General features: G+C 39.6%; 1 protein-coding gene, 1 long non-coding RNA gene and 1 pseudogene across 2 annotated transcripts; 1 reads left to right on the forward strand and 2 right to left on the reverse strand.

Moving 5' to 3' along the window:
- Positions 1-700: 700 nt before the first annotated feature.
- Positions 701-1,669, reverse strand: LOC148920674 (uncharacterized; annotated as a pseudogene).
- A 5,686-nt stretch (positions 1,670-7,355) lies between these two features.
- LOC107880399 (retrovirus-related Pol polyprotein from transposon TNT 1-94) lies at positions 7,356-11,796 on the forward strand. The gene is given in 4 exon segments (XM_089043955.1): positions 7,356-9,286; positions 9,340-9,599; positions 9,745-10,878; positions 10,881-11,796. Coding segments are annotated over 4 exon segments (3,846 nt in total). The 3' UTR covers positions 11,402-11,796.
- A 7,181-nt stretch (positions 11,797-18,977) lies between these two features.
- On the reverse strand, positions 18,978-23,412 carry LOC107881311 (uncharacterized). Its single transcript, XR_016126178.1, has 3 exons — positions 22,790-23,412; positions 20,286-21,487; positions 18,978-19,314 (listed from the first exon to the last, which is right to left on the reverse strand). It is a non-coding gene; the product is annotated as an uncharacterized LOC107881311 (long non-coding RNA).
- Positions 23,413-24,695: the final 1,283 nt, after the last annotated feature.

Genomic DNA, 24,695 nt, shown 5'->3' on the forward strand with positions numbered 1-24,695 from the left:
CTTGTTCAAGCATTAACCCTTTATAACACTTAAAAGATTGTTGAGGCTCTCTACATATTTCCCTTTTCTTCGTTTTCTTGAAATCCTAAATCTTTTGGATTTTGAACTAGGCTTTAGTCCAACCGAGAGTGAACATCGGTGAATGCTATAGAAAAGACAGTGGAAACAATTCCATTAGTACTTAGATATATCGTATACAAGTTATATGATTTCTATTCTAGTTCCAAACTTTTAGAGTATTTGGATTTCTCAATCTTTAGATGCAACTCATAGGCAAGAATTGGAACCTTTTAAAGAACCACACATTACTTATCCTATGAATTATCTAGATTGTGAAATCTAAACATTTTAGAAATCATTATTTGTTATTAGATTTATCTAATACTTTGATTCTTAAATAGAATCACATCTCAATATTCTAAACAATATAAGAATATTTTCATACATTCATCCCACAAAAGCGTATTAAGGTCATGCATCATATTATCATGATATGAATAGTCATATATAAAGCAAACTAGTGGTTATGTCAAACAAACCATAAAGCTATCTTCTAAAACATGACGATAGCAAATAAGTACTTTATACATCAAAAAACAAATAAACTAAATAAGTTCATAGGTTTTGAAAACCTCCATAAACAAAAGAAAACATGCTTGCCGATTCCAAATCCTAGAACGCTTCCTCCTCCATGAGCTTCCTACTTGTTCCCTACTTCTACAGCAACATGACCTACAATAGATCATTTGTTAGATTCAAGTAAGGTATAAACATTTGTTTAGAATTTACTGGCAAAGTGAACTGTACCTTCAACTCTATTGTCCATCTGGCTAGCTAAGTAAGCCCGGCAGTTCCTCTTCCAATGTCCAACTTTCCCACAATGGAAACATGGTCCTTTCACCTATTTGTCTTCTTCCTGCTACTTCTTCTTGATGCCTCCCTTGGGTTTGAGAGCAAGGTTCCCCTTATTCTTCTTGTTGGCCTTAAATTTACCTTTACTTTTCTAATTAGGCTTAGCAGAAGAAGTTGATCCCTTCTTAAAAATAGCTATTGTTCCATATCCTCCTTCCTTCTTGAAGGTCTTTTCAGTAATCACACACATATTCAATAGATCTGAGAGAGTGTGCTCCATCTTCCCCGTATTGTAGTTCATGACAAACTGGGAGAAGGAATCAGAAAGAGATGCAAGGAAGATGTTGGTGGCCAGACTAGCATCCAATAGACTGTCAAGAATTTCCAGCTGCTCAATGAGTCCAATCATCTTAAGTCCATGTTGGTGAACTGGTGCTCCCTTGACCATTTTGGTTCTCATAAGCTCACTCACAGTGCTGAAGCGTATGTTGCATGTGCCTTCTCTATAAAGCTCTCGAAGATGAAATATCATGTCAGCATCATGGATCATATTCTCATTCTCTCTTTGGAGCTCCTCATTCAAGGAAGCCAGAATGTAGCACTTGGCTTGGCAGTCATCATCCATATGCTTGTCATACATAGCATGAACTTCTTCTAAAGAATCTTCACCAGGATGCTCTATGTCAGGAGTTTGCTCTAGTACATACGCAATCTTTCCAATAGTCGTGAATATCTTGAGATTGAAGTACCATGTTGGAAAGTTGTATCCCTCTAGACAATGCTTGTCTAGGGTTTTGGCGAATGAGGTTCCAGACATATCTACAACTACATATAGCTAAGTTTTAGATTGATTTTAGATTTACCATTGACTCAGGTCTTTAAGTCAATTGGTACCTCCCACTATTTTTGACAAATTTCATATCCCTCAAGATGGAATCCGAGAGTTTTGGTTAAAACTCTTAGTGGGACGGGAGACTCCCTATTATCCGAATTACCGCACCATAATAGGATCTAAGGATTCTACGGATAATAAAGAGAAGGCACTTGCCTTTTAACATCTTGATGTGATTACCCAACACGAGCCATGAGCTTGCTCTAGTACATACACAATATTTTCAATAGCCATGATATCTTGATATTGCGATACCATGTTGGAAAGTTGTTGCCCTCTAGACAATGCTTGTCCAGGATTTTGGAGAATGCAGTTCCAAACATATCTACAAATACATATATCTTAGTGTTAGATTGATTTTAGATTTACCATTGACTCGGGTCCTTAAGTCAATTGGTACCTCCCACTATTTTTGGCAAATTCCATATCCCTCAAGATGGAATTCGAGAGTTTTGGTTAAAATTCTTAGTGGAATGGGAGGCTCCTATCATCCGGATCACCGCACCATAATAGGATCTAAGGATTCTACGGAGAATAAAGAGAAGATGTGCTTGCCTTTTCACAACCTGATGTGATTAACTATTTCATTTGGCCTCTAGCAAAAGTGAACTCCCGAATATTATCATGAAATCCCATTGTACTAGTTAAGTCTTAGCCCACCATGCTTGCTTAGTATAGGGTTTTCAAACACAAGCCTCTTCATAATAGAATGTTGGCCATGTTTGTCCTTATCTTTAGAACATCAAATGCATGAAATGGATTCCTCTTAAACATGAGTACTATGCGTTTTGGGCCCCCTATATCTGAGGCAAGCCTTTATTTGCAAGGGTAATGCCTATTTGGAATTCACAATGGTGGAAGACCACACAAAGGACATACAAAATGTCTTTTGTTTATCGACTTAATGTTCATCAATTGATTGAGGGAGTTTTGGGTCTCATCTTTTAATCTTATTTAAACAATTTAATCAATGTGACAACATATTGTCCAAGGACAACTATTACCCCATGAAACATATTAATAGTTACATTATACTCCCACTATTTAGTTTTTTTTCAAAAAACTTCAAATCAATTTCATAAAACTATTTTATTTTAGATTTTGGGAATATGTGTTACTATTAACACAATGCTTTTGCATTCCTTAAGTATGGTTAAATAGTTGTCTATGGGCTCATGGATGATTATGGACTTCTAAGTATCGATTCAACATCGAGCCAAGATGTTGAATCTAAGTTTTTGGCAGGTGATTGATTTTAATTACGCATTTTAACTACTTTTAAATATTTGTGGTTGGTGGGCATTGGACCCAAGACAATTCTTAAAATCCCAAAGTAATATTTTTTTCTTCTTTGTCTTCTTTTTGGGCCTCCATCTTCCCAGCTACATAACTACTTAGAATAGGAAACTCAAAGCCCAATGGGCCTTAAGGGAATTACATTTCAAGGGAGATAGAAATTACATTGGATAATAAGAGAGGAGAAGCATGCAAGCTTCTATTTGATTTACAACATTAAATTAAAAATTAATTGTAACCCATCCATTCAATCAAACCCATTCATCTAATGAATAATGGCCAATCACATAGCTCAATTTGTTTTTAGGGCTTTAAGCCCATAATCTTCTTTATTTCAATTATTTAATCTTATTAAACAATAAAGGATATGCAAACACTAAACAATTGAGACTTAGACCATATGCGCCTATTTCCAATGGAACACATAATTCAAACATAAACTTTTAATGTTTCAATAAAATACAAAATAGTTTTGTTTTTAGTGCATTGGGGCAAAATCACAATTTTTAAGATGGGTCAAAACAGAAAATACCATATTTTAAATTTTGGACCCAATATTTTTCGAGACATGAAGACCTAAAGTGGGTCTCCTAGGGGTCGTGCCGAATTTGGTGTGAGGGGAGAAAGAGTGTGTGTGTGTGTGTGTGTGTGTGTGTGTCCATGCAAGTTGGTGAGAGTGAGGTGAAAGATGACATCACCAATTGTACCCACAAACCATCTTTCATCTCATTGGCCAATTTCAAAAGGTGAAATGGAAATGGGAGACACGAGTTACAATCTTTGGTGGCTTTTGTCATAAAATGTTTTTACTAACACGTAACAACAATATAATATATCATATTATGGATCCAAAGACAAGATCTCTAGGGATCAACAAGAAAATTTTCGTGAACACATCAAGAACACAAAGAACATTCTTATTGTCTTATGACCTCTCACATATTCACATAAAATCCTAAAATCTTGGAAAAATCATATTTGTGTGTAGACTTTCAAGACCAATGTATATTACATACACATGGGTTTCATGGAACCCAAAAATCTCCCATATGCCGCCATTCCCTCTAGCCATTTTCGAAAACCCATCTTTCATGTAACATCCAAAATTCTCAAATATGAAAGGTAAGACATGTTATAACTCTTATAAGTATAACCATGAAACTAAGCCAATATGCTAAGCTAAGACTCAAAAGGGTGCAACTTTTCATAAATCTAGCTCTGTCACTCAAAGGGAAAATTGGGTGTGGGGATTTCTAAAATCCCATAAAGCTATGAGAGAACAAATCATCTAGCCTATGCATATCATACTAGTCTCTACTTACGTTCCAATCTTTATAGGTCTATGAAAGTATAAACCATTGATACCAATATCACATATTAAAGAGAAGGTAGAAAGTGAGGTTACCTTTGGAGCGTATCTTAAATCCCAAAGTAGTATTCAAGTAGAGGGAGTTGTCCCTTAGTTGTTGATTCTCCACCTTGTTCTCTAAATAGGCACAAAAAAAGTTTTGTCTCCCCAAAGTATCTTCACCAAGGTAGAATGAGAATGAGAGAATAAGGAACCAAGAGAAGAAAATGGGTGCTATCCTTTTCTTCTCTGTGGTGGCCGGCTGAAGGGAGACCAGGGAGGAGGCTTGATGTCTTCCTCTCTTCCTAAATGCCTAACTTGAAACCCTAAGGGGGTTTAATGCTATGGGTATGAATATATAGAGACTTTTTGTCACACATGTGTCCCCAAAAACCCCCATGTGCCACACCCTCCCTCTTCTTGGGCTTTTTGGTCTCATTTGGTGTCACACTATGCCTAAGTCCATGAGGTCCATTCTTATAAATGTTTAAGTCATAAAGGACCAAAACTAAAGTTTCATAACTTTAATTAATTCATTTAAGCTAATCTAATTAGTTTAATTGATTTGATGAATTAACTAATTAAATAAATATCTTGTCTAACAAGCTTTGGTCCTAGTCAATCTTGTGTTGATCATGTCAAGTATCGGGTCAATGGCTTTGACTTTGACTTTGACCAACCCACAAATTCATTTATTCTCTTTTCAATTATTGATCCATACCTTTTTGGTGTGCGATCTTATAGGTTCTAATTAGTGAGGTCGTGGGTAAGAATGATTACTTCTAAACCGAATGTGAATTGTATCCCTCTATACAATTCTCCCTATTAGCGAAAGTTAATTGTAATTAGTCCTTACAGGGCATCCACAAACCATGAGTTCTAGCAGTATATCATGGCTACCCAAGTTAAATAGAATTCATTTAGAGAACCAAGTCCATTTGTGATTACAATATGATCATGATTCGGTCCTTCTCTATTACAATACTTTATGTCATGTTGTTGGGATATAGTTAACTCATGTCAAACCCTTAACATGACATCTTTAGGATATATGATTCTCTTGGATTTAATTGCAAACGTTCTTATTTCAATTCTCATCTTGTACTTTGGCCAAAGATTCAACGAATCATATCTTAAGAGTATTCTCTCTTCTTACTAAGAGTAGAGATTCCTTGTTGTATATTCACATGCCTCTATGCATGTGTTGAGTATCCTGTGGAACACCTTTAAGTCACATCATTTTGATATGACTTTATGGTGCTCTCAAAGACAAACAACCTATACACAAAACAACCGTGTTGTCTTAGGTCTTAGGACTAATTTGCATTATCATAACTTTAGAATTATTTATTTAACATTTGTGAGTAAAACTTCCATACAAGAATTCTTAAGTTAATCGCGTTCAGTGAACTTCATCTCTATAGAGTACCTACACACCTGTCTCAGTGTCTCTATACGAATGACTTAAGACTAGTCATCCTCCCAATTGCGCAGACATAGTGTGTACCAATCTTTGCAGATTACCATTGTCCAATTGGTAATCCTATGACCAGGAACAGTTTAGAATTCAATATTACTATGATGGAAAGGTCTCGAGAATCTAACTTCTTTAGACAACTCTGCATTCATATCTTTATCCATGGACTTGTTATTTTGTGTACATTATGTATCTTAGAGTAATATTCATGCCCCTTTAATTATATTAATTATATTATATCCTTAGAATATTTCATTTTTATATTGGCTTCTAGGGCATATATCAAACACTTACTCATCATCAAGTCGACCACTCCACAATGCACTTCACATCGCCATATGCTAGCGTCGGATCGATATTATGATTAGCAGCGTCTCGGTTTTAGTCCTCAGAAAATTACTACTCGGCCCCAAGGATTGAGCCGCAGGCACATTGGGGCCTGCTGGGTAGGAGTGTATCAGGTCACGGACATTGCCCGACCAGGTATGTAGTGGCTAGCCCAACGCAATGGCAAGAACAACCCCATTCATGGAACACCGAACACCTAAGCTAATACTACCCTTAGGATGCGTTACGGTTCTTTGCGAGTACGGATAACTATTTTTGAATACCACCTAGTATTTTTCCCTACCGAGCACTCACACATGGTAGCGAACTATCCAACCAACTGGAGTGCTCGACTTACCCTTGTATGCTACTTATCTTTTGATCAATGGAGTTCAAAATTTTCACGTCATTAAATTTTTCGCGAGTATAAAACCTTTGGTCGGCTCCGCTTACACAAACATCACACACAAATAGCACTTTAAAAATTGTGAAATATCAAAATCATTCATACTAATTAATTACAAAAATATAATCCCAACATAAGTAAAATTAAGAAGACAACAAAAACAACTTGTTCTAAGCACTTGAAAATACCGAGCTGTTTAAGGGCCCTTATGTTCAAATGAAACTAAGCTTTAGCTTGATCGGCATGACTTTGATGGGTTTCCCTCGTTAGTGGAGGAGAGAAAAAGAAGGAAAATAAATATTAAAATAAATAAAAGAAAGGACGGGAAAATTTGAAGAAAACGAACGGAAGAGAATATGAGAAAAACTCTCTCTCATGCAAGGCCACCAATTTTGTTAGGAACGTTGGCTATAAAAGCAGCTTGCCTTCTTTCAGTTCAAATCATCCCTTAGAAAACCAAAACATAGAGAGTTTTGAGAGATAAGAAAACCTCACTTGTGTGAGAGAGAAAATCCTCTTGTGAGAAAAACCAAGAGAGAGTTTAGCCACCGGTGTTTGGTGAGATTATTATTGTATTCCCATTATTTTTCTTAGTGGAAGATAGAGTGTTAATTTTGTCCATTTTATTTACACAAGGCTGGGAGAAGTCAGATTCTGGGAGTGCCATATTATTTATTGGCTCTTTGATTTTTCGTCATCTTTCCCAACAAGTGGTATCAGAGCTTCGGCTCAAAATTATATTCTTGTGTAATTTAAGATGGAGGAGTCATCGTCATCATCATCAGCAACAATGTTAAAATTGACTGCATCCAATTACTCCATGTGGAAGCCAAGAATGGAGGACATCCTTTACTGCAAGGATTTGTATGAGCCCCTTCAATTGCTAGGACAAAAACCAGAAGGGAAGTCAGACGATGCATGGAGCATTCTGAATAGAAAAGTTGTCGGACAAATCCGACAATGGGTGGATCAAAGTGTGTTCCACCATGTGGCACAAGAGACGGATGCATACAAATTATGGACAAAATTGTCGTCCATGTACGAGCGGAAGACCGCTCAAAATAAAGCATCGGTTATCCGACGGTTGGTAAACCTTAAGTACAGAGATGGTCGAAGTGTTACCGAGCATCTCAGTGACTTCCAAGGTTTGATCAATCTGTTGACGAATATGAAGATGGTGCTTGATGATGAGTTACAAGCACTAGTGTTACTCAGCTCTTTGCCTGATAGCTGGGATACACTAGTAGTATCCTTAAGCAATTCAGCTCCTCAAGGTGTTCTTACATTGGACATAGTTAAAGATAGCATGTTCAATGAAGAAGCAAGGAGGAAAGAACAAGGTGTAGTAGCCGAGTCAGAAGCCCTCGTCTCAGAGTATCGTGGAAGAACTAATAATAGAAAATTCCACAGGCGAGACAAGTCAAAGGGCAGGTCAAGAGATGGCTCGAGAGGAAGGTCCAAGACAAGAAAGGACCTAGAATGTTACCATTGTGGCGGGATAGGCCACATGAAGAGAGAGTGCAGGTTGTTTAAACGAGAGCAAGATAGAGGTAATGAAAATAGTGATGCCAGGCACACGACCGCAACTACCTCTGGTGGAAATGAGGTAATTATTCTATGTAGTGATGGCTTCGTTAATTTTTCCTCTCAAGATACATGCTGGATAGTGGATTCTGGTGCATCATTTCATGTCACCTCACGGAGGGACTTCTTTACATCTTACACCAATGGAGATTTTGGTAATGTGCGGATGGGAAATGACAAATTGTCCAAGATCGTGGGAAGAGGAGATATTTCCCTTGAAACCAACACAAGTTGTCACTTGGTCCTCAAGGATGTGAGACATGTTCCAGACATGCGTCTCAATCTAATCTCCACTGGATTACTTGACGATGAAGGATACATCAATGTCTTTGCTGAAGGGAAATGGAAACTCAGCAAGAATTCTCTTGTCCTAGCACGAGGGAAGAAGGAAAACACCCTATACATGACACATGCAAAAGTCAGTAATGGGTATGTAAATGCTCTTGCAGAAGACTCGATCGAGCTATGGCATAAAAGGCTCGGTCATATGAGCGAGAAAGGGCTACAAATTCTTGCCAAAAGAGAGGCACTGACTGGGATGAAGAAATGCATGCCTCTAAAATCATGCACGCATTGCTTGGCTGGAAAGCAGCATAGAGCTTCGTTTCAACATGGTCATGCACAAAGAAAACGCAATGTATTGGATATTGTGTACTTTGATGTTTGTGGTCCTATGACTACTAGTACTCTTGGTGGTGCAAGATATTTTGTTACCTTCATTGACGATCATTCCAGGAAGGTATGGGCTTACGCACTTAGAACAAAAGATCAAGTGTATGAAGTTTTCAAGCAGTTTCATGCTAGTGTTGAACGAGAGACTAGTAGAAGCTTGAAATGTATTCGCACCGATAACGGAGGAGAATATATGGGGGCGTTTAGAAACTACTGTAGAAGTAATGGAATCAGGCATGAACGATCTGTTCCGAAGACTCCTCAGCATAATGGCATAGCTGAAAGAATGAACAGAACAATTGTTGAAAGAATAAGAACAATGTTATCTCATGCCAAGCTACCTAAAAACTTTTGGGGTGAAGCCCTGATGACTGCCGTTGATCTAATCAACCTTTCTCCTTCAGCACCTTTGAATGGTGATGTCCCGAACAAGTTCTGGTCGGAAAAGACATTTCCTACAATCATTTGAAAGTTTTTGGTTGTAGAGCTTTTGTTCATATTCCTAAAGACGAGAGATCCAAGCTCGACGCGAAGTCGAAAGAATGTATCTTCTTGGGATATGGGAATGAAGAATTCGGTTACAGGTTATGGGATCCTGTAGCTAGAAAGATTATTAGAAGTAGAGATGTTGTCTTCTTTGAAGATCAGAACATTGAAGACATTCGAAGAGGTGATAAACCTCATAATCCTAGAGAATATCCAGCTAACTTGGATCCAGTTCCTCCTCCATTGGAGCACAATGACGGCGAGATGAATCCAATGATACGATGATCCTGGTAGTGATCCTATTATAAATGAACCAGTTGATGATGACATGAGTAATGATCATACAACTTATGGTATAGTAGATGATGTAGCTGATGAGGGGCTAGAAGCATAAGCCCATGAAGAGCGGTGGCCGAAATTCCAACCAAGAAGATCGACCAGTGTACGGAGACCTCCGAGTAGGTATTCTCCAGATGATTACGTTCTCCTAACAGACGGGGGAGAACCAGAATGCTATAAAGAAGCATTGACTCATGATCAACAAGATGAGTGGTTGAAAGCCATGCATGAAGAGATGCAATCTCTGCATGAGAACCACACATATGATCTGGTGAACCTACCAAAAGGTAGAAGAGCACTCAAGAACAAATGGGTGTATCGACTGAAGAAAGAAAACGACTCTAAGCCTAGATTTAAGGCAAGGCTAGTTGTAAAAGGTTTCGGTCAGAAGAAAGGAATTGACTTTGAAGAGATTTTCTCACCCGTAGTGAAGATGTCATCCATACTGGGTTGTACTCGGTTTGGCTTGCAAGCCTAAATCTAGATCGAACAGCTAGATGTGAAGACAGCTTTTCTTCACGGAGATCTTGAAGAAGAAATCTACATGGAGCAGCCAGAAGGATTCAAAGTCAAAGGAAAAGAAGATTTGGTATGTCGGCTGAAGAAGAGCTTATATGGCCTTAAGCAGGCACCTCGACAATGGTACAAGAAGTTTGATTCCTTCATGATTAAACACAGATATCGGAGGACTACTTCAGACCATTGTGTATTTGTGAAAAGATTTGATGATGGTGAATTCATCATACTTCTTCTCTATGTTGATGACATGTTGATCGTAGGACAAAACAGCGACAAGATTAGCAAGCTGAAGAAAGAGTTGAGCAAGTCTTTTGCTATGAAAGACTTAGGACCCGCAAAACGAATCCTCGGTATGAGTATATCCCGTGATAGAAAAAATCGGAAGTTGAGGTTATCACAAGAAAGTTATATCGAGAAGGTACTAAAGCGGTTTAACATGGATAAAGCAAAACCAGTTTCTACTCCATTTCCTAGTCACTTCAAGCTTAGTTCAAAGCAAAGTCCTACATGTGAGAAAGAAAAAGAAAACATGGTTGTGGTGCCATATTCCTCAGCTGTTGGTAGTCTGATGTATGCAATGATTTGCACGAGGCCAAACATAACACACGCATTGCGTTGTAAGTGATTCCTGTCTAAACAGTGAGAGCATTGGAATCTTTGTGTGGAAGTGGATTCTCGATATCTCGGGGTACTTCCAAAATGAGTTTGTGCTTTGGAGGTGGAAAACCTGAATTGATTGGCTACACAGATGCAGACATGGTAGGAGATCTTGATTCCAGAAAATCTACTTCAGGATACCTGATTACATTTTCAGGGGGAGCAGTTTCGTGGCAATCAAAGTTACAGAAATGTGTTGCTCTATCAACTACAGAGGCAGAGTTTATTACAGCTACTGAAGCATGCAAAGAAATGCTCTGGATGAAGCGATTCCTACAAGAATTAGGGCAAGAGCAGCACAAATACATTTTGCATTGTGATAGCCGGAGCGCAATCCACTTGAGCAAGAATCCGAGTTTTCACTCGAGGTTGAAGCACATTGATGTGCGATATCACTGGATACGTGATGTATTGGAGTCTAAGCAATTACAGCTTGAGAAAATCCATACTGATGACAATAGTTCAGATATGATGACCAAGTCCTTACCTAAAGACAAGTACGAATTTTGCAGAAGAGCAGCTGGACTGCTGGAGCCCTCCACCTAAGTCGGGAGGGGGAGATTGATGGGTTTCCCTCGTTAGTGGAGGAGAGAAAAAGAAGGAAAATAAATATTAAAATAAATAAAAGAAAGGATGGGAAAATTTGAAGAAAACGAACGGAAGAGAATATGAGAAAAACTCTCTCTCATGCAAGGCCACCAATTTTGTTAGGAACGTTGGCTATAAAAGCAGCTGCCTTCTTTCAGTTCAAATCATCCCTTAGAAAACCAAAACATAGAGAGTTTTGAGAGATAAGAAAACCTCACTTGTGTGAGAGAGAAAATCCTCTTGTGAGAAAAACCAAGAGAGAGTTTAGCCACCGGTGTTTGGTGAGATTATTATTGTATTCCCATTATTTTTCTTAGTGGAAGATAGAGTGTTAATTTTGTCCATTTTATTTACACAAGGCTGGGAGAAGTCAGATTCTGGGAGTGCCATATTATTTATTGGCTCTTTGATTTTTCGTCATCTTTCCCAACAGACTTCTCGCCATACCAACACAGAGAATCGCCTCTGTCCCTACCACTAGCTGGTCGATGGTTTCAGCAGTTGGACCTAGGCCTGGCCTCTCTTCGGTCGGACCACTTGGGTTCTCACTATCGTGCACATCCTCGTCCTCTTGTACCGTCTACCTCTTCATCTAGAAAGCGCCACGTAACAAAAACTACTCCTCAGCCAACTTTTTTATTTGTACTCAAATCTCATCTTCTTGTCAATGAAGAATTTGGCATCAATTACACAAGTTCTCTCTGTGTTTTTTTTCAATTCATCCAATCTTGAGCATGAAGCATTTTGGATGAAAGAGAACTGAACTTCAATTTCTTGAGAATTCATCGACATATACCCAATGACAGAGTTGGCAATAGCTGGTGCAAAGCCAATGGGCCAACTTTTGCCTACTCATATATATGTGGGTTAAGTAAAGTCCCTCCTTGCGATGTCTTTTTTTCACGTAGATTAGAGTAATTTAGAATATTTTTTTAAAGTTCATACTTTCATGTAAGAATATATATTATATATGCAAATACAGAATTAGATATTGTTTAATATAAAGAGAAAAAAAAAATATTGCAATTTCACATGGCCATAACCAATGAAATGACAGAAAAATATGTCTCTTTATATTCCCAACTATATCAACAAATACAAAATTAATTAATTAATTAAATGGGAAATTAATACAATAACACAAATGATTAAAACCCCATAAAGCCCCCGCATTTCTCATGGATAAAAAAACTTCCATGCCACAGATGGTCCGAGATTCCCTCTTTACATAAGCAAGGCAGAAGTAAAACACCAACGGCCACAAATCCTGGGACGGAGAACCTATTCCAAACGGGCGCCGCTCGGTGCAGGAGCTTCAAGGGGATCCCGGCACCAAGAAGAGGGAGAGGCGGCGGGAAGACGATGGGGAGAAGGTGGAGAGTCTGCGGCGGGAGATGTAGAAGGAGCAATCGAGGGTGGAGTGCTCGAAGGAGAAGGCGAAGCGGTCAAGGGAGGAGGAGCAGAGGCTTGTTTGGGAGAGAGTCAGGGGACTTGGTGGGGAAGATGCAGGGGATTGTGTCCTTGCTGAGGCCACCAAGAGGGCAGCCATTAGCATCAAAACGACAGCGTTGGATCGAGCCATTGTAGACGAAAAGAAAAGTGAGGAGGGTTTAAGAAGCAAACTACTAACAGATAATGGGTAGACTACTCGATTAATATTTTCATTTTCTCCCGACTCTTCGCTAACTTATATTCTCCCTTTGTTTTCAATTCATGCTGCAGTTTTTTAATCTTTTTTTTTTTTTGTGGGTGTTCTTTACCAGTGAACTAACTTATTCTCCTTCACCATTGAGCACTCCACCTAAGGCTGCACCTTCCACTGCGCCTGACCCCGCCTCTCTGCTTTCTCCTCCCTTGCCTTTCATTGTCACCTCACTAAAGATTTCTCCTCTTCAGAGTCTCGCTCTTCCACCTTTTAGGTCTGATATACACCAAGGATTCATGAATTTTTTAGCAGAGGTGTAATTTTGAAAGGCTAAAAATTCTTTGTGGATTAAACATCTAAGACTTTTTACCTAGAATGACCTTAGGTCCCTTCATGCATTCATATCATACATGAAAAATTATTTTATGTAAAAATATTGACTAAGTATGGAAAAATAGTTTTTTCGGAATAATTATTTTCTCAAGATAATTTTTGGTGGCTTTTATTCCTTACACATCAAATAAGTGTTGAGGCCCAAAATATTCACGGTTCGGCCCAAATAAATTCTAGGCCCAATGTGATGCTTTACCTAGAAGAAACCCGATTTGGGCATGCGAAAGTTCATCATATGCACTTGCACACATGCCACGCCAAACGACACGCCACGCTAAGTAAGGAATTATCATTTCGCACCTAATCACGCCACAAGCTTAAGTGGGCCCCAAGCCACTCAAATACCCGGGGCTTGCTTGAGTGGGTTGTGGTATGGATGGTGATAAATCAACATGAGACCCATTGATGGACCGAGAAATGGAAAGTCTCGGGTTGCTTGGGAGCCTCGAGACTCAAGCCCGTTTCTTAGGCCCAAACATGTGGGTAAGCACAAGAAAGAAAAGTAGCCCAATACCCAAGCAAAACAACCCAACCAAAATAAAGTCCAAACTAAGAAGCCCAATGTTTAGTAAAACCCCTTTTGCTTAGGAAATCACCTTGGCCCATATAAAAATCCTAAAATAGCCCACAAAAAACCTCACTTTTGGAGAAAGCAGAGGACACGTGAAGAGCAGATGGCGACTCCTTCAAAGAAAGCTGCTGAAACCAGTCTCAAGCCAGAGACATCCAAAGAACCGATGAATACCATCCGCATCTTCGAAGCATCCTTCGACTAGCATACATTTGCACCTTTTCCTTCATCAGATTCAGCCAATGAAGAGGAAAGAAAAGAAGAAAAACAGCAAACCAAGATTGGAAGCTCTCATTGCACAAAAGGGGGATGTTGAGCCCCCAAATCCCCTGAATTCATGAAGATAGACAGAAGCAATCTTTGCCAAGAAAGGGAAGTCGAGAGAAGGGAGGAGAAAGGGAGAAAAGCTTAGCCAAAGTAAGTAGAAGCCATTAGGGTTTCTTGAAAATTGGTGATTTTCGGCAGCTATAAATTGAGCCTTCCCCTACCCAACAAGAACAACTCACAACCTGCAGAGAGCAAGCTTTTCTCTCTATCTTGCAAAACTCGACTGCACTGTTCATCTTCTTCTCAATTTGTTCTTCTGGCAGCTGCAGAAGAACTCTGCCTTTCTTTTCCTCTTTCCTAGTCAATTCCTCACAAAACACCTCATTCCTTACTTAAACACTTTCTTTTCTCATAAACCAAGCCTAATTTCTCTCTTAGTGCTAAACCCATGTTGATTTTGCTCCCATGCCACATGCCACTCATGCTGTGAAAAGACTATCTGTAAGCATGCCAAAACTATCTGCAAGTTACCATTATTCTCGTTGGTGAAGATAACCAAAATACTTCCTAAGGCTCTACTGCCTTTTCGAGGTATTTTGGGGCTTAATTTTCGAACTCAGGCTCAAGGGGCAATTTCTTCCATTTTGCCCTTTACGTGGTCAGGCCCGTAATAGCTGTAGGAAGAAAAAGCCCCTACATAAATTGGCGACTCTGCTGGGATTAAGCCATGCACTAATGCCTCCAAAAAGAAGACCAGAAGCAATAAACCGGAGGAAATAAAGAGATAAGAGCATTCCCTCTTTCTTTTTCTTTTTCCTTTCGTTGGCTATCTACTTTGTAGAACAAACATAATATAGATTACTCACATGCTCCCTTTGCTTGTGTCTTAGATATCCATTCTCAAGCAAAACAATATCTTGTAAGACGATTGGGGGCTTCAAGACCAACGTGCAAGCCGACCACCGTCGTCAATGGTCGAGGCTAGCTCTGCACGTTCACCTCTCCGCCATGATACATCATCGCAAGTCTGGCCATCGCCGTAAATCACCTTCATAGCAGCCCTCACCTCTCTAGAGTTGTGAAAACACGGTGAGAGAGGGAGAAGGAACACTTGCTCAATGCTCTTAGCCTCATCTCTGCGAATGGCTTCACCAAGATAAGATTTTTATTATCATGCCTTGTTGATCTCAATATAGTATATATATTTGTTTGTTGTTTTAAGATATCCATAAAATTTATGTTTCATTGAACAATCTCAAGCATAGACAAAAGCATGTGCATTCAAGTCCAAAAAAAAAAAGATTGATTGATTAGTTGATATTCATATGGTGCACCAGCTTGCATCATTTTCTTGTTATGTATTAAACCACCTTTCAATTTTGCATCTCCAGCAAAATTTCTCAGGGCCTTATTCCACGCACTATTCACTTATCTTACTTCTTGTCATTTCGTATCGATCCACCTTTGTGTTAATCAATCCAAGTTACACATTGCAATGTAGATGCCAACTATGCATGCTCAGTACTAAAATCATACCTGCCCAGCATGCTTATGTCAATTATGTTAGTCATTTGCAAGCTACAATGCTTATATTATTTTTATGCTTTGGTCATGCAGCATTATATCGGTCATGTGCAAGGGACCCAAGCCTCCAAACAACAAACAAGAAAACAAATGCTCTCATGTTTCCTACCCAACATCTCAACACACTGCCATTATCATCTATTCCTTAGACAAATCTCTCTCTATACTTCCAGTCATAGAGGTTCAAGCACCACTGAAAGAGCCGCTGGAAGGGTGGAAGAAGAACAGAGCCAGTCAAAATCCAAACACCACTGCTGGAAGAGTCGCTGCCAGAAGCACATGCTACCACCGAATCATGTCAAACTGTCACCGTTGCAACAAAGGGATATCCCAAGTTCATCATGCCATGCAATAACCCAAACAAATACTAAGAAGGCCATGTTGCAAAAGTTTTTGTAGCCTATGCCCATCAAATCCTTTTCTGATGATTATGGTGCACTTGGGGGCTGAGGAAGGAATTCATTGCAATCACCACAGTGATTCGAAAACCCCAAATGAGCTTAAAAATCCATTATTACCAAAACCACTATTCCCAGACCAAAAATCTCCTTGAAATCCCAATTATGTTACTATGACCTCCAAGTTCGCCATCACTTGTTATTGTAACCCAACACATTTGCTGCAGTGACCACATACAAAGCTCAAGCTTCAATAGCCAAGTCCAAGCTTTTGGTTCCTAAAACATGTTCACAACAGCTGCAACAAACAATACCTAAGTTGCCATAACTGATATGCTCCAACGCCTCAAGCACTTTCTAAGCCTTGACCATTCCAATGACCAAGTTTAGGAGTCAAAACCAAAAGGCTATCGGGATGTCTCAATTGCCACAATTCCATAATCAAGCATCATCAAGCCCCGAGCCTTAGTCAAGAAATCCAAGCACTATGCTTTACTCAAGAAGGAAAACATCTCAATTCATGGCAAATGAAAGGAAAATATTGCGAAGGTAGTGCTATGATACTACTGGAAGAACCTAAATGCTGTCAAGATGGAGTTTATTTTACCGAGCAATCATAATTTTTGAAGCGATGTCAAGCTTTCGAGAAAAGGGGTGTTGGAAGCGTATTTTCCTATATTCATCCATTCTTCACCTGCAACATCCACCACTGCTTGCCATACTCTAAGGAAGTTCTTACACGCCGAGATACATGACAAAACTCTAAGAGGCAAGCTATTGACAAGGACCCCTTGCCAAAACGAAGGGGAAAGTAGATGGCTACTGTCATTACGTGCTTTGATGACTTGCTCGACGACGACGTATTGTGCCACCTGTGGAAGAATGACCCAAAGCCACCGGAGGCTATGTGGGAACCTTGTGGAAATATGAAGAAGTCCAACTGGAGCAAATATTCAAAATATGCAAGCTATAACACCCCGTGGCTACTTGCTAATGGATGGGAGAATGGTTCCAGCAGCGAAGTATTCACATTGGACATGCTGGAAGAAAGCCACTCGGAGGCTTCATTTGGTCATCAAGATTATCAAGAGGCAGCTATTGTAACCTCTCATAACTTCACAGAGGTTGAAGAAAGTACGATGGGTTAGGAGCTGCAAATCACTCTTTGATTAGTTTGGTTATGAGCTGCAGGGCAAGCAAAGCAGCAACTGTGGCTCTGTTAAATATCTCTACAGAGCATGGCATCCTAGTACAACACATGCCAAATACATGCCAACCTAAGCCGCAAGCTTTAGTGCTATTGCAAGTCATGCACAACCTTGGGCCCTTTCATACTTGGGGGCTTAATTTGATGGGGGTACTTATCAATGCAAAATGGCTCAAAGCCTTACTACTGAGTTGCTTTTGCACCTATCCTTTTGTTTTTGGCTTTTCAAATTTATTTCAAAGATGAACTCCTTTTGTGTTTTCACCATATGTTTTCACAACTTTGGTAGAATGCACCACCATTATTGCATGCCAAGGCATAAAACGATATTTGCAAGGAGAATGGAGTATTTTGGAAAAAGAAAAAAAAGCCTCTAGAATTCTTTCCTTACTTTTGTCTTCTTCTGTTTTGCAAAACGTGTTCTTTGAAAAGAAAAAGAAAATAGACAAGCAAACTTCCCTTTTAAAAGCTAAGCCTTTTAGCAGTAACCATGCCAAGCAAAGTCACTTGGATGGGGTCCCGAACCATCAACAAGCATCAAGCCTAAGCAAAATGATGTGGGGTATGCAAAGTCAAGCTATTACAAAGAAACGAGCAGTAAAAGTGTATTTTGAGGCGCTGGAATAACAAAACCGTTGACTCCCAATCGGAATGCTCAAAAAAATTCACAACATCCGGCAATTCTTACAGGAGCCTTCGTGGAAATCATGCATACAGTGGCATGACCATTTTTAAGGCACGGAAAGAGGGTGCATTTTAGGCCAAATGAGTAGACGAGCCTTGCAAAAGTTTTAAAGAGCAATGCATCGAAGATTTAGCTTAAAGGTCCTGTCAAAATTTTGGGCAGCATATACCTTGTTTTTAAGGCTTGCCAACTCATCAGAAAATTTCAAGAAGTTCACAAGAGCAAGTTCTCCCAACCAAGCAATATATATATAAGATGTACGAATTACAACATGCCTCAAGCATTCAGAAATTAATGCAAGTTCCAGTGGTTCAGTAGTACATTAAAAGTCATAATGACATAGTCATTAGATTATCTGAAAAGTACACAGCCATCGCAAAAACAAGGTTACACATGCTGGAGATTAGTACATCCTATGGTATCAAGAAAGATGGAAGCTGTGCACCAAGCCAACTGACCCCAAGCCAAAGAAAACAACACTGCGAAATAAAAGAATGCAGCACGCTGGAAGGTGCAGGCGTGCAGGCAGCTATGTCGCATGTTCCGAGAAGAGGATGAGTAGGAGGCAGACCGCTGGAAGGTGCAGGCGGCAGCTATGTTGGATGTTCCGAGAAGAGGAGAAGTAGAATGCAGCACGTTGGAAGATGCAAGGCAGCACCGGCAGCTATGTCGCATGTTCGAGAAGAGAATGAGTAGGAGGCAAAGATCCCGCTGGAAGGTGCAGAGCGGCGGCAGCTATGTTGGATGTTCCGAGAAAAGAATGAGTATGAGGCAGATCGCTAGAAGGAGCAGGGCATTGTCTACCCCTGCATCGGATGTCCCAAGAACATAGGGGCTATGGGAATCATGCCGTCATGCGCTATTGCTAAAGCCAAGGGGAACACCTGCGCATGCAGACAATCTTGGGAAAAGTCACAGAGGAGGAATTTCCCAAACCATAATGATACAAACGCAGCAAGACAACACTGGCTCTTCGCCTACTGCAACATCTTCACAAGCATTCTTGAGAAATGGAGGGGGCCTTCCCCTCTTCAATTGATCATCCGTTGAATAAAGGTAGCCACTAATAATTGACAACGGGTTAGTGAATGCCATGGCAGGTCTTGACAAGCGATGAATCCCTGCAAGAATTGCCAACAAAGAATACGCTGAAAAAACGGCAAAGCATAAAGCTAGTTCTCTGTGTTAAAGCCAAGCAATCTCCACACTAGCATGCAAGCCCTATGAACTTTACAAGCCAAGCCAAGCAAAGCAAACTATCTCATGCCAAGCGAAATGCATAAACAAAAAAATATTTTTGAAGCATCATGCAATCTATTACTCGAGCTCATGATGAGCAAATTTCCCATTCCATGCTCAATCAATCATTCCAGCAGACCCATTTTCACAAAGCAAGTGCTACAAACTGAGCACTATTTACCTCATAGTAACCTTTTTCACAAAAACGAAATACCTACGAGTTACACATCCTTGCAGACCCATCATACACATGTTTATGTCTATCCTTATAAAGCCAAAAAAATAAACAGTTACCCATGACCAAATTCTAAGCTCATAAAAAATAAAAATAAAAAGAAACCAATGGTGCTTTTCTCAAAGCTTTCAATAGCCTCTAATCCTATGCATTAATCATACGATTACAAGCATGCGCTCGTGATGCATATAGTTCAACAACAAAAAAGTGGGTCAAGAACGCAGCACACGCAAAATATACGCCAAGCAGGGCAAGTCAAACTCAGGCCAAAGGAAACACTTAAGCAAATACACCAAGCAGCATACAATTTATCCATGGCAAGCGTTTAAATTTTCAAGCAATTCCCATGACAAGCAAATTGTTCCTCAAAATGCAAAAGGATTCAAGCATTGCAGAGCATGCACTCTATCAATTTCTATTTCCACAACATGGGAGAAAAGTCCAAATTTATTCAAGCATGCGAAAAACAAGCCTAGGCCAAGATATCAGTCTATATCTATTCCTACAGAGTTAAAAAGAAGGACCTGAGATTCCAATGAACGAGCAAAGCCCATGGGCATGAAGAGCCCAACAAGCCCCTCGATAGATTCAAGAAATTGCAAAAAGGAAAGGGCATACCTTGTCAATCACCTCAAAGGACGACCTCAAATGCACCAAGAAAGAAGGGAGGTTGGTGCTGGAAGAAGGGCAGTAGGTGCCGGGAGAAGGGTAGTTGGTGCTAAAAGAATATCGTATCTTCTATTTCACGTTACCATCTCCTTCATCACCATTGTTGATCTCATTATTTATGCAACCAGCTGACCCATCATTGCAATTATCCCCATGTTTTTCTGCGCAGACTTTGGCACCATCATTATTTTCAGGCATACTTAAGAATTGGTCTTTCTGAAGATGGATACTTCGGCAACCAATACTTGCAAGAACTTCTTTTCATGGCCATACGACAACTCCTGAAAAATCACAAGCTTTATTCATGCAATTGCACTACAGCAAAATTTAAAGCTTTTCAGACAAAACATCTTGCGAAAGGCTTATGGGGGCTTAAGAGAATCCATCATAGCAAAGAGCACATGCAAAAATGACTTGGGGGCTTCATGCCAAGCAAAAGAAAGAGACAAGAATCCTGAAGCTGTTGTAAATTTCAGTTTTCCTCTTGGAGGAAAGCAAACTGTTTGTTACTTATCTGGAGGAAAACAAGCTGTATGAATCTCTTCCAGCAACTCGCTTAGCCTATTCCTTCTCATCTTCAGTCTACTTCTTCCAAAGATCTTCTTTGAAGCAAGTTGCAAAAATATATATATATATATATATATATTTACAAGCAGGCCTCTACTTTGTTTCTCGACCCTGAGTAAGCCAAAGAGAATATAACCCAACTCTGCAACCAATTGCTGACCTCAACAAGCTGACTTGAGGGCTTCATGCCAAGCAAATTCAAGGAAGTACACCATGCCATCCAAACAAGCAAACTCATCTACCTTTTTTGCCACACAGTATAAATCATCTCTTTGATTACAACAAGCCTAGATAATCTTGCATTATGGTGAGAAACAGTTTTCTATTTCCCCTTTTTGAAACAAGCCAAGTTACATTCTTCTAGCACCTACTCCATAAGCAAAGAATTTTTATCACCTACCCTATTTCAAACATCCTTCCAGTACATGCCTAATTTCAAACATTCTGCCAGTTTCAAATCTTCCAAAAGCCTTCATATCGCAAGTCAAGGTGCAAGCAACCAAAACTCACCTTCATGCTACCAAATTCCTTGCAAATTAGTAAGAAGATGGCATTTCTCATGCTGTGGAATCTCTCAATCAAGCCTGAAAAAGAAATAAGGGAGTACGTTGGTGATCAAGTGCCGGAAGGGAACTAGTAAACAAAAAGGGGGTGCCGGAAGTAGAATTGCTATTAAAGCATAATGTTTTCCAAAGACAAGTTGCAAGAGACCAAGACTCACTTTCATGCTATCAAATTAGACTTCTCATGCTTTATCATGCTTTCGAGCTTTTAAAACAAGAGAATATGTTAGCCAAAATCAGACGCCGGAAAGGTACTCATACACAAACGGATGTGCCGGAAGCATAATTTTCTCAAAGTGCAAGCAAACTCATCTATTAAGCATTTGACAAAATTCACAAGGTGTGATACCAATTCACATGCCAAGAAATTTCATTTCATTCAAGCATTTCAAGCAATTCGGGCCTCTGAAAGCAAATTGAAGAATTCATGCTCTTACAACAATACCAATCCACTTCATGCTCTCACACAATATTGCTCAAGAACATGCTTTAGCAATACTCAGATCGGCACTCAATGCCAACAGAAAAGACATGCTAAATTCCCAAGCAAAAGCAACATGCCAAGCAAAACTTATACACAAGCTTTCCAACCATCCTAGCTAGAATATCCCACCTTTAGAAAATCACTATAAATCAAGCTTACAACCAACAAATCCCAGACTTTCCAGATTAGAACTAGACATATCAAGCTTCATTTTCCCAAAATTTCGTTGCATTTCGAGCTAGGGAAGCATGTCAAACAGATTTCTAAAACAGCCCATGCAGCAGAAACTGTACAGCTCCAGCACCTTAACCCTTACTTTGAAATTCCACCGAAAATTCATTTTTTCTTCAAGTGATGCAAGACCAATTCCAACATAACCATTGAGAAGTCCATTTTTATGTCTCAAAAGCTCCAACTCAGATTCGAAAAGAAACATTTCAAAAGTTCAAAAAACAGCCAGCAAGCTACTTTGAGATATTTTGACAAGCACTTGGCATGCGTACCCAAGTGAGCTTGTATAACTCTTGTTTATCACCAAGCTAGAATCCTAAATCAAAAGCTCAACCTTAGAATTCGATTTCTAGTTCACAAATTCTGGGAAATACAGAGGAACTCAAGCATTCAAGCATAGAAGACAAGCATGCAACAAAGGCATCAACATCAACTCATGAACATGCTTTAGAAAAATGGAGGTAGAGAGCACTAGAATGGGTGGATGATCCTCAATTTTGGATATGTTATAGACAACATAATTTCAAGCAAATTTTGTGAAGCAAGCGCAATCATACGAGTATCATAAGTTAAAGACACATGCAGAAGAAAAATCTGCAAAAACTCACCAGCCATGGATGAATTCAGAAGTTGCAAACCAGCTTTGAGGTATCAGAAAAATTCAAAAAATTCTGCAAATTTTACTGGCTATAGTACTCGAGCAGATGAACAACTTTGATCAAGGAAGTTTTCTGATCCGAGCTTCCGAAATATGACTTATGTACTGATGCACAATACCCACGGGTTTGGGTCTTGAAGAAGAAGAAAGAAGAGAATGAGAGAAAATCATAAAATAAAGCATGCCATGCCAAATGAAAGGAAAAGAGGGTAGACACTTGCAAATAATAAAAAATTCAAAGGGAAGGGGCAACAAAATTTTGGGGGCCAAGCCAGCAAGGAGACAACGTGCCCAGCTCTCTTATGCTCTCTCAAACTCGTATCTCTTCTTCCACCCATCAATACAAGCATTTGTGAATCAATCCACGCAAACCATGCAACTCAAGCATTTCACTTAGATGCAATCATTTCAAGCAAACCAAACCAAATATCACAATATCAAGCTTTTCAAGCAATACAGTCATCATAAAAATGGCAATGTTAGAACTTGGCAGTTCTAGTTGCTGGAAGCACATAGAAGAAGTCATGCTATCATTGTCCTCATTGCAACAAAGGGGTATCGTTTTTCCAAAACACCAATATTCATGCTACCGGAAGAGTGAACCCTCATGCCAGATCAAGCTATATCTTGATTCAACTCAACCATTAGATTATCCAAGTCCAAGCTAATCATGCCAAGCCAAGTCACATTTTTTCCAGCACCTATTCCATGCCAAACAAAACCGTTTCCAGCACCTATCCTATTCCAAATATCCTTCCAGCACTTGTTATATTCCAAATATCCTTCCAGCACATGCCCTATTTCAAGCATTCTTCCAATATTTAGCCATCATGTCGCACGATATCACCTTCATTGAAGTTCTGTCTATTAATTCCTTAAAGCCATAACATGTTTAACACTAACCTGAGTCGACATGGTGCTGGCGCAGATTGATGATCTTTGGAATAGATTGCGATGCAAGGTAAACAAAGTAGTCATTTGACAAGGCTGGCCTTTTAGGTCTCGGTGATCTCCTGTTGTAAATCCGAGCCGATTCGGCTGATCTGTCTGCATTTCTTCGATTACGGCTGATCGGAGCGATTCGGCTGATCTGTCGCATTTCTTCGATTCAGCTGTCGAGGCGATTCGGCTGATCAGAGCCGATTCGGTGATCTGTCGCATTTCTTCGATTCGGCTGATCTGGAGCGATTCGGCTGGTTTTCTTCAAGGCATCAAAAGATTGGATGATGCTGGAATAGATTGGCAGTGCAAGGTATAGAAGTTCTTCTCCTGAGAATCCGATCCTTACAGCTATAACTCTGATGGGTGAATTTCTGTTTAGCTGTGTTGTGTTATTCGGATATAGGAGGGAGCCTTCTATTTATATGCATCTCTCTAAGTGTCTTGCCCATCAAGAAACACTTAGAGATATCCTTCATGCTATAGGATTAATCCATTCCAATCCTTGTAGAACTAGGAACCCTTAAGCCTTCATTATCCTTATTGAACACTGTTTGAGGCTTGCCTAATCGAGATAGGTTTTGAGTTCCTAATAAACAATAAGTCTTTGTAATCCTAAGTTGATTAGAAGATCACTTTAGTAGGTTTAATGTAATAAACCTTCTTACATTGTCCTCTAAATTCAAAGTGTTCGGAGGCTGGTACTGTAAAGTCAAACATAATGGTGAATCCAAGCTTATTGCATCCGCAACTCTAAGATTGGGTCCCCACTATCCACTAGCACGTCCGGCTACTGTCAAATGACATCCACCATGCTAAATGTCCCAAAAGCCATATTAAACCATACTACCTTAGCCAAAACCAAGCATCCAAGCATGCAAGCCAAAATCAAGCATACACGCCAATACCAAGTATCA

This window comes from Prunus mume, linkage group LG1, assembly GCF_029339155.1.
Source record: "Prunus mume cultivar Tortuosa linkage group LG1, ASM2933915v1, whole genome shotgun sequence".
NCBI lineage: Eukaryota > Viridiplantae > Streptophyta > Magnoliopsida > Rosales > Rosaceae > Prunus > Prunus mume.